At 38.9% G+C, this 14,140-nt stretch overlaps 1 protein-coding gene across 5 annotated transcripts in view; it reads right to left on the bottom strand.

The window, feature by feature from the left end:
* Positions 1-14,140, bottom strand: part of CYP2C42 (cytochrome P450 C42) — a 61,587-nt gene that overhangs the window by 10,936 nt on the left and 36,511 nt on the right. For 3 of the 5 annotated variants that reach the window (XM_084993183.1, XM_084993182.1, NM_001167835.1), the window contains 1 exon segment: positions 11,631-11,818. In XM_084993183.1, the coding sequence (XP_084849309.1) occupies positions 11,631-11,818 (188 nt within the window). 5 annotated transcript variants of the gene reach the window in all.

Here is a 14,140-nt window from a genome sequence, read left to right as displayed (position 1 = left end):
ACCACGATGCTCAAAGACACATGTACTCTGATGTTCATTGCAGCACTATTTACAATAGCCAAGACATGGAAATAACCTCAATGTCCATTAACAGAGGAGTGGATCAAAAATATGTGGTACATATACACAATGCAGTATTACTCAGCCCTTAAAAGGAACAAAATGCCAGCATTTTAAGCAAGATGGATGGACCTAGAAATTATCATGCTAAGTGAAGTCAGCCATACAATGAGACACCAACATCAAATGCTTTCACCGACATGTGGAATCTGAAAAAAGGACAGACGGAACTTCTTTGCAGAACAGATGCTGACTCACAGACATTGAAAAACTTATGGTCTCCAGAGGAGACAGTTTGGGGGTTGGGGGGATGTGCTTGGGCTGTGGGATGGAAATCCTGTGAAACTGGAATGTTACGATCATTATACAACTACAGATGTGATAAATTCATTTGAGTAATAAAAAAACAGTAAAAAATTGAAAAATTCAAAAGAATAATATTTTGTGGCACTTAAATTATTACATGAAATTTAAGTTTTGGTGTTCATAAGTGCTGGAATACAGCCATACTTGTTGGATTGCACATGGTCTGTAACTTATTTCATGCTATAGTGGAAGAAGAGAGAAGCAACTATGGAGACATTATGGCCCACAAAGCCCTAAATAATTACAAGCTAGGCGATTAGAGGAAAAGATTTACTAACTCCTGTTACAACTCATTATCACCACTTAGTGGCTACATCCTGTGGAGGAAGAAATCATTTATCTGATTGGCAAGAGGGTAGAATGAACCACCCACTGTTTTGTATTCCTTTACTAGATGGTCTTATTCTGAACCATCCACTGTTTTGTATTTCTTTACTAGATGGTCTTAGAAAAGGGTGAGTCATTATCTTGGTCTCTGGGTTATCTAGGCTCAAAGACAAGAGGCACATAATGAGCAGGCATGCAGAAGGATTTAAGTGTGCTCAGCAGATGCAGAGCACCCTAAAGCAGGTCTTCAAAGCTGATGAGCTGAAGTAGGGCTGGCAGTCCCTGTGTGAGTTATTAGTCCATGATTCCCATTTAGTCAATTATATGGGGAGAACCAAATTTCATTCATTCTTCCCTTTGGCTTTCAATATGAAAAACAAATCTTTTCCTGGTTGTTTTATAATTAATATATGATTACTATCCTCAGATCCTGTTATTAACAAAGAAAATTATTTTCCTGATTGTATCTCTTGGTGAAAAAAGAGAACTTGAAGTCCTAACCCTTCAAGTTGACTGGGACAAGGTGTATAGCTCTTGATTAAAGTTCTCAATTTCCTCTTGCCTAGAAGATGGTGATAGTCATTGGAACCTTAACAAACTCCAAATACTTTTTTTCCATGAAAGTAGAATTTTTTGGTTATCTTATTTTTAATAGTAATGTGTGATAATTTCAAGTAGCTTATAGCATACCACTGGAAGATTAAAATACAGAAACTCTGTATTAGAAGGCACTGGAAAGTAGCTAAGATAAAAATTAGTCTAGATATTCCAAAGGTAGGATAGGAGGTGGGATTGAGATGGTGGAGGAGTTAGACATTGCACTCAAGTTCTCCCACAAACACATAAAAAAAAAAAACCTACCTACATGTAGCACAGTTTGCACAGAACATCTACTGAATGCAGGCAGAATGCCTTAACCCTCCAAAAGGGGCCAGAAACCCTCCACATAACTAGGTAGAGCAAAGGGCAAAAAAGAGAGAAAAGGAATCAGGATAGGACTAGCACTCCTGAGAGAGAGCTGTGAAAAAGGAAAGGAACTCACACCCTGGGAAGCCACTTGATGAGGAGATGAGCCAAGACTTTTTCTTTGATCAAAGTCTCAGAGAAAAGCACAGCAGGTGGACTGAGGAGGGCAAAGCAGAGAGACAGCCATACAGACCATGGTACCACTTCCCAGGACACCACAGCCTGAGATTCTCAGAAGGTGGCTAGGCATTGAGACTTAGGCTCCAGAGGTCATTTCTGGGGAGGGGACTAGGGATGGCTGCGTGGAGACAGTCTGAGGGGCTAGAGAGCAGAGCACCATAGCCAAGGGAACCCAGAAGGAAGCCTGGACCCACAGGAGGAGCAAGGTGCCATTGTTGGGGAAGGAAAGAGGAAGAGGGGTAGAATGTCATAGGAATATCTTTCTGTGTGCACCCATGGACTCTTGGAGGGTGGGGCTACAGGTGGAAAGGCACCTCTTGCATGGGCTACGGGTGATTGGGTGCCTCTTGCATGGTATACCAGTGGCGGGGGCAAACCACTGCAGTCATCTCAGACTCCAGAGGTCGGTGTGCCCTGCCCTGTCCATGAGCAGACACCACATGCACCCCCAGTTACCTCAGGGATCAGTGCAGAGGAGGGCACTGCAACCAAGCACCACCCATTGTTGCCTTCACTCCTACAAGCCCTGCTGCTGCCACTGCCAAATGCTCTAGGTACCACCTACCCCTGCCTGAAGGGAAGTGCCACTTCCCAGGGCCTTGCAACCAAGAGAATCCTGCACCATCTTCCTGTGGGTCCTTGCCATAACCAGGCACTGGCTACTAGCCCAGCCCATTCTTTTTGTCTCCCTGGAAACACATGCAGCATCCTATAAAGGGGATAATAGCCTGCATACATTGAGGACAGAGACAGCAAGCATCCAAACCAAAAGCAGCCCTCATGCCAAAAATAAATAGTAAGCCCTCACAAAATACCCAGGGGTCTGCGCATGTAAGTAGCCCTGCAAGACTACATGAGTAATTTTCCCTTAACTCACAGAATTAGAAAAATAGAAGCAAAATGAAGAAGCCCAGGAACCATTCCCTGTTAAAATAGGAGAATTCCCCCTGAAGGAGCAAACAATGAAACAGACCTCTGCAATCTAACAGACACTGAGCTCAAAAGGAGATAGTGAAGAGACAGAAGGAATTAGCAGTTATGAAGAGTAATGCAGATTATTTTAGAAAGGAATTAGAACATATAAGGAGGAGCCAAGATAAACTAGAAAATTCATTTGCAGAGATGCAAAGCTGAGTTAAAGTCATTGAAGAAAAGAAGAAATAATGCAGAGGAATGAATTAGTGACTTGGAAGATAGAATACTAGAAATCACCCAATCAGGACAGCAGACAGAAAACCAAATGAAAACACATGAAAGCAATATAAGAGATCTATGGGATAACATAAAAGCAAGCCAATCTAGGCATAATAGGGATTCCAGAAGGAGAAGAACAAGGAAAGGGGATTGAAAATATATTTGAAGAAATTATGGCTGAAAACTTTCAATGCTTAAAGGAAATAGCAAGATTCAGGAAGAACAGAGGGCCCCAAACAAGTTGAACCCAAACAGGCCTGCATGAAGTCATATTATAATAAAAATGGCAAAAGGTGAAGATAAAAGAGAGAATTCTAAAGTCAGCAAGAGAAAAACAAAGAGTTAATTATTAGTCCCCCCCCCCCCAAGGCTATTAGCTGATTTCTTTTTTTTTTTTTTTGTCTTTTTGCTATTTCTTTGGGCCACTCCTGTGGCATATGGAGGTTCCCAGGCTAGGGGTTGAATTGGAGCTGCAGCCACCGGCCTACGCCAGGGCCACAGCAACGCGGGATCCGAGCTGCGTCTGTGACCTACACCACAGCTCATGGCAACACCGGATCGTTAACCCACTGAGCAAGGCCAGGGACCGAACCCGCAACCTCATGGTTCCTAGTCGGATTCGTTAACCACTGCACCACGACAGGAACTCCATTTCTTTACAGAAACACTATAGGCCAGAAGAGAGTGGCAAGATATAGTCAAATCTCTAAAAGGGAAAAATCTGCAGCCTAGAATACTCTACCCAGCAAGAGTATCATTTAAAATAGAAGGAGAAATAAAGAATTTCTTCAATAAACAAAAACTAAAAGAGTACAGCAACACTAAACTAATTTTAAAAGAAATACTGAAAGGTTGCCTCTAAATAAAAAAAGTAGAAACGGGATGGAGAAAATCACAATTGGAAAGGAATCACTTAAATAAGCCAGTATACAGATCTAAAAGGAAAAACCTATTGTAAAAGCAACAATAAACACAAAGAACAGCAAAAGGATAAACATGAAGGTGTTCAAAAAGGACATCAAAATCATAAAATGTGGGGAAGGAAAGTAAAAAAAAAATCTAGACCCTTTTTTTTTTTTTAAGAATGTGTTTGAGCCTGTATGACTATCAGGCTAAAGAAGGCAGATATAGGAAGGGGATAACATACTTGAAAAAAAGGGCATCCACAAATCAAAACCAAACACTACATTCACAAAAAGTAAAATGAAGACATAGCATGAAAGGGAATCATCCAACAAGAACAAAAAAAGAAAGGAACAAAGGAGAAACATAGAATCAACTGGAAAACAAGGTTTAAAATGGTAATAAATACATATTTACCAATAATTATCTTAAATATCAATGGACTGAAGGCTCCAATCCAAAGACATAGAATGGCAAACTGGATGAAAAAACAAGAGCCTACAATATGCTGCCTACTAGTGACTCACTTTAGGGCAGGGCATGGGAAAAGATATTTCATATGAATGGAAAATACAGGAAAGTGGGAGTTGCAATACTCATATCAGACAAAATAGACTTTAAAATGAAGGCCATAAAGAAAGACAAAGAAGGACACTATTCAATGGTTAATTCAGGAAGAGGATATTAGAGCTCCCGTCGTGGCGCACTGGTTGACGAATCCGACTAGGAACCATGAGGTTGCAGGTTCGATCCCTGGCCTTGCTCAGTGGGTTGGGGATCTGGTGTTGCCGTGAGCTGTGGTGTAGGTTGTAGACACGGCTCGGATTCCCTGTTGCTGTGGTGTAGGCTGGTGGCTACAGCTCCGATTCAACCCCTAGCCTGGGAACCTCCATGTGCCGTGGCCCTAGAAAAGGTAAAAAAAAAAAAAAAAAAAAAAAAGGGATATTATAATCATCAATATATATGCCCCTAATATAGAAGCACCCAGATACATACAATACTGACATAATAGGACAAATTGATGGGAATACAAAAATACTAGGAGATATTAACACCCGACTCACATCAATGGACAGATCCACTAGACAGAAAATCAATAAGGCAACAGAAATCCTAAATCACACCGTACAAAAGTTAGACTTAATTGACATTTTCTGGCATTACACCCAAAAAAATCAGAATATACTTTCTTTTCAAGTAAGAACATGGAACATGGAACATTCTCAAGGATTGTCTACATACTGAGGCACAAAAATAACCTCAACAAATGTAAGAATACAGAAATTATCTCAAGTATCTTCTCTGACCACAATGGCAGGTAACTAGAAATCAATCACAGGAAAAGAAAAGAGAAAAAAACTGACTATGTGGTGACTAAACAGCATGGCTACTAAAAAACCAATCAAGGAGGAAATCAAAAGTGAAATTAAAAAATACCTCAAGACAGGAGTTCCCGTCGTGGCGCAGTGGTTAACGAATCCGACTAGGAACCATGAGGTTGCGGGTTCGGTCCCTGGCCTTGCTCAGTGGGTTAACGATCCGGCGTTGCCGTGAGCTGTGGTGTAGGTCACAGACGCAGCTCGGATCCCGCGTTGCTGTGGCCCTGGCGTAGGCCGGCGGCTGCAGCTCCAATTCAACCCCTAGCCTTGGAACCTCCATATGCCGCGGGAGCGGCCCAAGAAATAGCAACAACAACAACAACAACAACAAAAGACAAAAGACAAAAAAAAAAAATACCTCAAGACAAATGATAATGAAAACACAACCATTCAAAATCTACGTGACACCACAAAAGCAGTTCATAGAGGCAAGTTCATAGTGATACAGGCCTTCTTCAAAAAGAAGAAAAATCTCAAACAACTTAGCCCACCACCTAAAAGAATTAGAAAAAGAACAAACAACACCTAAAGTCAGCAGAAGCAAGGAGATCATAAAGATCTGAGAGGAAGTCACTAAAAGTTTAAAAAAAAAAAAGAAAAAATCAATAAAACCAAGAGCTGGTTCTTTCAAAGGGTAAATAAAACTGACAAACCTCTGGCCAGACTCACCAAGAAGAGAAAAAGACTTCAAATAAACAAAATAAGAAATGAAAAAGGAGAAATCTCAATGGATACTGCATAAGTGCAAAAAACCATAAGAGAATACTATGAGCAGTTCTATGCCAACAAATTTGACAACCTAGAAGAAATGGACAACTTTCTGGAGACACGCAACCCTCCAAAACTGAATCAAGAATAAATAGATCAACTGAACAGACCTACCACTAGAAATTAAATTGAATATGTTATAGAAACACTCCTTGGAGTTCCCATTGTGGTGCAGCAGAAACCAATCTGACTAGGAACCATGAGGTTGCAGGTTCAACCCTGGCCTTGCTCAATGGGTTAAGAATCCTACCTTGCCATGAGCTATGGTGTAGGTCGCAGATGTGGCTCAGATCTGGCATTGTTGTGGCTGTGGCTGTGGCCAGCAGCTGTAGCTCCAATTCAACCCCTAGCCTGGGAACTGCTATGTGCCACAGGTGTGGCCCTAAAAAGCAAAAAATAAAAAAAAATAAAAACACTCCTACAAACAATGTCCAGGACATGTGGCTTCACAGGCAAATTCTACCAAACATACAAAGAAGAACTTATGCCCATTCTTCTTAAATTTTTCCAAATGGTTGAAGAAGGAACACTCGCAAAGATATTCTATGAAGCCACCCTCAACCTAATACTAAAACCAGACAGAGACACTACCAAAAAAGAAAATTATAGGCCAATATCTTTGATGAATATAGACACAAAAATTCTCAATAAAAATTTTTTTTTTATTTTCCCACTGTACAGCAAGGGGGTCAGGTTATCCTTACATGTATACATTACAATTACAGTTTTTCCCCCACCCTTTGTTCTGTTGCAACATGAGTATCTAGACATAGTTCTCAATGCTATTCAGCAGGATCTCCTTGTAAATCTATTCTAGGTTGTGTCTAATAAGCCCAGTCTCCCAATCCCTCCCATTCCCTCCCCCTCCCATCAGGCAACCACAAGTCTCTTCTCCAAGTCCATGATTTTCTTTTCTGAGGAGATGTTCATTTGTGCTGGATATTAGATTCCAATCTCAATAAAAATTTAACCAACCAAATCTAACAACATATAAAAAAGACCATACACCACAACCAAGTGGGATTCATCCCAAATTCACAAGGATGGTTCAGCATATGCACATCAATCAATGTCATACACCACGTTAAAAAAAGAAAAGCCAAAAACCACATGATCATCTTAATAGATGCAGAAAAAATATTTGACAAAATCCAACATACATTCATGATAAAAACTCTTACCAAAGTGGGTCTAGAGGGAACATATCTTAAAGCCGTTTATGACAATCCCACAGCCAATATAATATTCAATGGAGAAAAGCTGAAAGCCTTCCTACTAAAATCTGGAACAAAACAAGGATGCCCACTCTCCACTTTTACTCAATGTAGTATTGCAAATCCTAGCCACAGCAATCAGACAGACAAAAGAAATGAAAGGTATCCAAATTAGAAGAGAAGAACTAATACTGTCACTCTATGCAGATAACATAATACACTACACAGAAAACCGTAAGGTCTCTACACAAAAATCAGTCAAACTGTTCAATGAATTAAGAAAAGAAGAAGGGGAGTTCCTGTTGTGGCGCAGTGGTTAACGAATCCGACTGGGAACCATGAGGTTGCAGGTTCGGTCCCTGGCCTTGCTCAGTGGGTTAAGGATCCGGCGTTGCCGTGAGCTGTGGTGTAGGTTGCAGACGCGGCTCGGATCCCGCGTTGCTGTGGCTCTGGCATAGGCCAGTGGCTGCAGCTCCGATTCGACCCCTAGCCTGGGAACCTCCATATGCCATGAGAGCGGCCCCAGAAATGGTAAAAAGACAAAAAAAAAAAAAAAAAAAAAAAAAAAAAGAAATAGGTTCCATTGCTGTATAATAACAATGAAATATTAAAGTGGAATATAAAATGCAATACCCTTTTAAATTTCACCTCCCAAATTAAATACTTACGAATAAACCTGACCAAGGAGGTGAAAGACTTATATGCTGAGAACTCTAAAACATTAATCAAGGAAATTAAAGAGAATTCAAAGAAGTAGAAAGATATTCCGTGCTCCTGGATTGGATGAATTAATATCATTAAAATTTCCATACTACCCAAAGCAATCTATAGACTCAATGCAATCTTTTCAAATTACCCATGACATTTTCCATAGAACTAGAGCAAATAATCCAAAAATTTATATGGAACCATAAAAGACTCAGAATTGCCAAAGCAATCCTGGGGAACAAAAACCAAGCAGGAGGCATAACTCTCCCAGACTTCAGACAGTGTTACAGAGCTAGAGTAATCAAGAGAGTGTGGTACTTGTACCAACACAGACATACAGACCGAAGCAGCAGAAAAGAGACTGCAGAAATAAACCCAGGCACCTACAGTCAATTAATCATTGACAAAGGAGGCAAGAATATAAAATGGAAAAAAGACAATCTCTTCATTCTGTGGTGCTGGGCAGTTTGGACAGCTGCATGTAAATCAATGAAACTAGAACACACCCTTGCGCCATGCGCAAAAAAAAAAAAAAAACCCTCAAAATGGCTTAAAGACTTAAACATAAGACACCATAAAAATCCCGGAAGAGAAAATAGGCAAAACATTCTCTGACATCAACCTCACAAAGTTTTCTTAGGTTAGTCTTCCAAGGCAATAGAAATAAAAACAAAAATAAACCAATGGGACTTAATGAAACCTACAGGTTTTTGCACAGCAATGGAAACCATAAAAAAACCTACAGAATGGGAGGAAATAGTTTCAAAAGATGTAACTAGCAAGGGCTTAATCTCCAAAATATACAAACAACTCATACAACTCAACAGCAAAAACAAACAAACACAACAACAACAAAAAACAAACAAACCCAACAACCCAATTGAAAAATGGGCAGAAGACCTGAATAGACATTTCTATAAAGAAGACATACAGAGGGCCAGTAGGCACATGAAAAAATGCTCAACATCACTGATTATTAGAGAAATGCAAATCAAAACTACAGTGAGTACCACCTAACACCTGTCAAAATGGTCATCATTAGCAAATCAAGAAATAACAAGTGCTAGAGAGGGTGTGAGAAAAGGGTACCCTCCTTCAGTGTTGGTGGGAATCTGAATTGGTAAAGCCACTATGGAAAACAGTATGGAGGTACCTCAGAAAACTAAATATGGAACTACAATATGACCCAGCAATCCCACTCCTGGGCAAAAATCTGGGCAAAACTTAACACTGAAATAGATACATACACCACTATGTTCATTGCAGCACTATTCACAATAGCCAAGACATGGAAACAACCTAAATGTTCATTGACAGGTGAATGGATTAAGAAGATGTGGTACATGTACACAATGGAATACTACCCAGCCATAAAAGAACAAAATAATGCCATTTGCAGCAACATGGAACTAGAGACTCTCATACTAAGTCAAATAAGTCAGAGGAAGAAAGACAAATACCATATGATATCACTTATATCTGGAATCTAATATATGGCACAAATGAACCTATCTACAGAAAAAAAACTCATGCACATGGAAAACAAATTTGTGGTTGCTGAAGGGAGAGGGGGGAAGGAGTGGGATGGACTGGAAGTTTGGGGTTAGTAGATGCAAACCATTGCATTTGGAGTGGATAAGCAATGAGATCCAGCAGGATAGCACAGGGAACTATATCTAATCACTTGTGATGGTACATGGAGGAGAATAATGTGAGAAAAACAATGAATATTTATATATATGACTGGGTCACTTTGCTGTACAGCCTAAATTGACAGAATATTGTAAATCAAATATAATTTAAAAAGTAAAAAAAAAAGAAAAACAAAGGTAGGATAACCTCAGAGAATTAGGCAGAAATCTATAGTCAATTTTAGACTGTGTTCGTGTTCAGTTCTGAATGGGGACAGGAAGTGTTACATCATTCTATCTGCCTGGTTGGACAGTGATGTACCCCTTCTGGAAGAAGATAAACATCATTTAGATGCTGTATTTTTTTTTCCTGTAGTATATCTTGTATTTAACCAAAAATTAGTAGGCATTCCAAAAACACACTAAGTATATGCAAGAAGAAGGTGAGCAGGGAGTAGGGGAGAAGGCAATCAAAATAGATCCAACTACATTTTTTTTTTTTTTGCTTTTCAGGGCCACACCTTGGCACATGGAAATTCCCAGGCTAGGGGTTGAATCAGAGCTGCAGCTGCTGGCTTACCTCAAAGCAGCACCACAGCAACGCCAGGATCTGCAACCTATACCTCAGCTCATAGCAGTGCCAGATCTCCAGCCCACTGAGTGAGGCCAGGGATCTAATATGAGTCCTCATGGGTACTAGTTGGGTTTGTAACCTGCTGAGCCACAATGGGAACTCTCCCAACTATATTTTGTTTTAATAATATCTCTGACCTAAATTTATGAGGTCAGCATATCCTTAATATCAGAAATATGACAAGAAAGTTTTGAAAAAGAAAAACTGAGGACCAGTCTCTCTTACAAAATGAAATTAAAAAGTCCTGAACAAAATGTGGCAAATCAAATCTAGTTTGTGTTTGTACTAGCCTTATTATATATTTATTTCATGGAGAAAGAGAAGCCAATCTATACGGTTATATCAGTGAATGGAGAGAGTGCATTTAATATAATTGTATACACGTTTGTTACTCACATAACCAGATGAAAATAAAAGGGGTATCTTTTATAATCTGATGAAAATATTTAGAAAATATACATAAGACATCATGTTTAATAGTGAGATGTTAAACTTCCATCTCCTCCTGGAAGTCAAAAATAAAACAAGGAGGCTCACTATTACCAGTTCTATTTACCATCCTGGACATCCTAGTAAAATAATGCAAGAAGAGGAATTAAAGTTGTGAGAACTGGAAAATAAGACATAAAAAATATTAAACCAGACAACAGAATTGTGTACACTGAAATTCTAAATGAAATGATACACAAATTACTGACAATGATTAGTCAGTTCAGTAACATTGATGGAAATAAGGACATCAAAGTAATAAAGTTAATTATATTTCCATGTACCAGATACAAAGGAATAGAAAATGCACTTAAAAAGCTATACAATTATAATATCACAATGTTAATGACATAAGAAATATATAACAAAATATGTATAAGCCATTGCAATGAATAAACAAGGCATTACTAAAAAAAGTCAAATTAAATGGGGAGAATATACCATATTCATAAATTTAAAAAATTCGACATATCATGATCCAAATTGATCTATATATTTAATGTCAGACTGATAAAAATCCCACTAGAACTTTTGGGGAAATTGATAAATTGATACTAAAATTTATCTGGAAGTGTAAATTGCAAAGAGTGAACAACACAATGCTAAAGAAGCACAACAAATTTGGAACACTTACACTGCCGGTCATCAAAACTTATAAAGTTTTATCGCTGCAAACTGGAAACAACACAAAATCCATATGGCTGCCACACATATGATTTTTACACTTCTCTCATGTTGTATTGGTAGAGGATTGGAACCATACCCTTAGAAACGTCAAGAGTGCTGAGGTAGGGTGGAAAACACATCTTACCTTGGGGATGAGGTAGTTTCTGAATTTAATATCACAAGTCACAGCATGGGGCAGGTTGGTGGGGACCAGGTCAATGTATCTCTGGATCTCGTGCACCACAGCATCTGTGTAGGGCATGTGGCTCCTGTCCTGCATGCAGGCACTCCGGTGTCTGCCAATCACACGGTCAATCTCTTCCTGGACCTTAGCTGATAGGACACAAGAAAGATGGATGAAAAAGGAGAAAAAGGACACTCACCGTAGCAATTTAGGGTTACCTGAAGCATTATGAAAGTGCTCCAGCATAATTAAGGACATAAATTACATGCCCAGAAGTACATCTAGACAGGGCATTACTATTAATATAGGTACATATAACTCTCCTGTAAGACAGGCATTTAAGTAAATCTGTATATTGCTATATATTAGCATATAGCATAATTAATATAAACAGAAATGATGAAATGTTTCAAAATATAAACAGTAAATAACAAAAAATCAACACTTACTGAAGAAAAACAGGAATCAAACATTAATTTTACATTAAAGTAATATGTGGTGTTTTAAAAAATGAATTCTGGGAGTTCCCGTTGTGGCTTAGCGGAAACAAATCTGACTAGTATCCATGAGGATGCAGATTTGATTCCTGGCCTCACTCAGTGGGTTAAGGATCTGGCATTGCTGTGGCTGTGGTGGAGGCCAGCAGCTGTAGCTCTGATTTGACCCCTAGCCTCGGAACCTCCATACGCCGTGGGTGTGGCCCTAAGAAAAAGACAGAAAATAAAAAATAAAAACTGAATTCTACGAACAGATCTCTATGTATGAATTTGTATGTGTTTTTGTGTTCAAGGGTGCAATTTATAATGATACTTTCTTCATCCCAACTCCCCCAAAGCAGTCGTTTTTAACCATTCTAGACATTTCTTCTGAAATTTATGTTCACATTTCTAAATAACTTTATATCTCTTTTAGCCTGTTTCTTGATTTTTCTATTTCTAGACAATATCTTGTGAATTCCTGGTATGAGAGATGAAGGTATCTACACAGCCATCCCATAAAAACACATGTAGACATATACTCAAACTGAAACTGATACATACACACTTCCTCTCACTCAGTTTTCCAGAGTGTATTTATATCATAATTGTGGGTTATACCAATTCATTGCTTACATCGTTCTATGTTAACACTGTTCCCTAGTTAAACAACTATGATTTTGTTTTGTATGTTGTACTTTCTTGGATTTAACTCATCTCTTTATTTCAATTAGTAATGTTCTATATATATATATATATACATATATACACACACACATGTGTATATATATATATATATATACACACACACACATATATACACACACACACACACACAAGTTTAGAGTTATTTCAAATGCCAGGTAGATGTTTGAAACACCTAATAATAATTATTGGGAAACCTCACACCAATCACTTCTCTCTTGTTCTTGGTGTCTCCCCTCAAACCTGCTTTATCCACCTAGTCCACTTAGAAACAGGTGTTTTCTAGGCACGGTGCCCATTCTGCCTGACCATCCCATTCTCCTTCATGAGGTCTCATGATTCCTGGAGTCCACCACTTCCTCTGACTAGGTTTTAGTCATTTCGGTGGAACACATCCTCCAGTATCTTTCTGAGGAAGGGAAAGAGAGGGTAAATTTTTCAGAATGTGCAGATCTGAAAATACACTCTTTGGTATTCATGCAGAAGATGATAGTTGTCATTGAAAATTTTCATGCTGTTCTGAAGACTAATCCTTCTATATGACCAGATTTATCTCTCATAGTGTTTTTGTGATTTTTTTCCCTTTAATCCTGGTGTTATGAAATTCCATGATCCTGTGCCTGTGTGTGGATATTTTAATTTTATTCATGTGCTGGATACTTCAAGAGAATTTCTGTGAGGTGCAACATGGAGGTCTCTCCTCTGGCTACTGAATTTTAGGAAGCAGGGTGATAAAAGAGGCTGGGAGTGTCACAATGCAGTAAATGAACTCTTACCTCATCTTCCTTTTCAGCCCTATGCCTCACTCTCTGTCACTATGTAATGTTCCTGAGTGTAGAGCCTTTTAAACCTCTGTCTTCCTGCCGAGGGCAATCAGTTGCCTGTTTATCAGATGTTGTGGAGGGGACCTGGGTAGGGAGAAACTCCTTTTCAAACTGTTCTCCCTCTCCCTCGTATTAAATTTGATTCTTCCAAATAGTGAAACTTATGGGGATAGTGGGGGTGCAAATTAGCTTTTCTGCCTTGATAAATCTTTCTCTTTCCCCTTCTGACACTGAGATTACAGTGTCATCCTCTCTGCTGACTTAATTATCACTTCTCAGTTGCTGTGTTTCAGAAATTTGTTGAGGACTTGTTGGCTATTTCCTGTACTTCTATTTTAAAAGGACTAATTCTCATTTGTACCTAGTTTTTAGTCATTTCATTAGGATCCTGACACTGGAAAAGATAATGTATGTGGCTAATGTGCTATGCATCATTTAAAGGTAAATTTCCAAAATACAGTTTTCT

Source organism: Sus scrofa, chromosome 14 (genome assembly GCF_054392235.1).
Source record: "Sus scrofa isolate SSC_HxYL_T2T_F1_AM1 chromosome 14, Sscrofa_HxYL_maternal_Yorkshire_Landrace_v2.0, whole genome shotgun sequence".
Classification (NCBI taxonomy): Eukaryota; Metazoa; Chordata; class Mammalia; order Artiodactyla; family Suidae; genus Sus; species Sus scrofa.
This window is presented reverse-complemented; position numbering and strand designations above follow the sequence as displayed.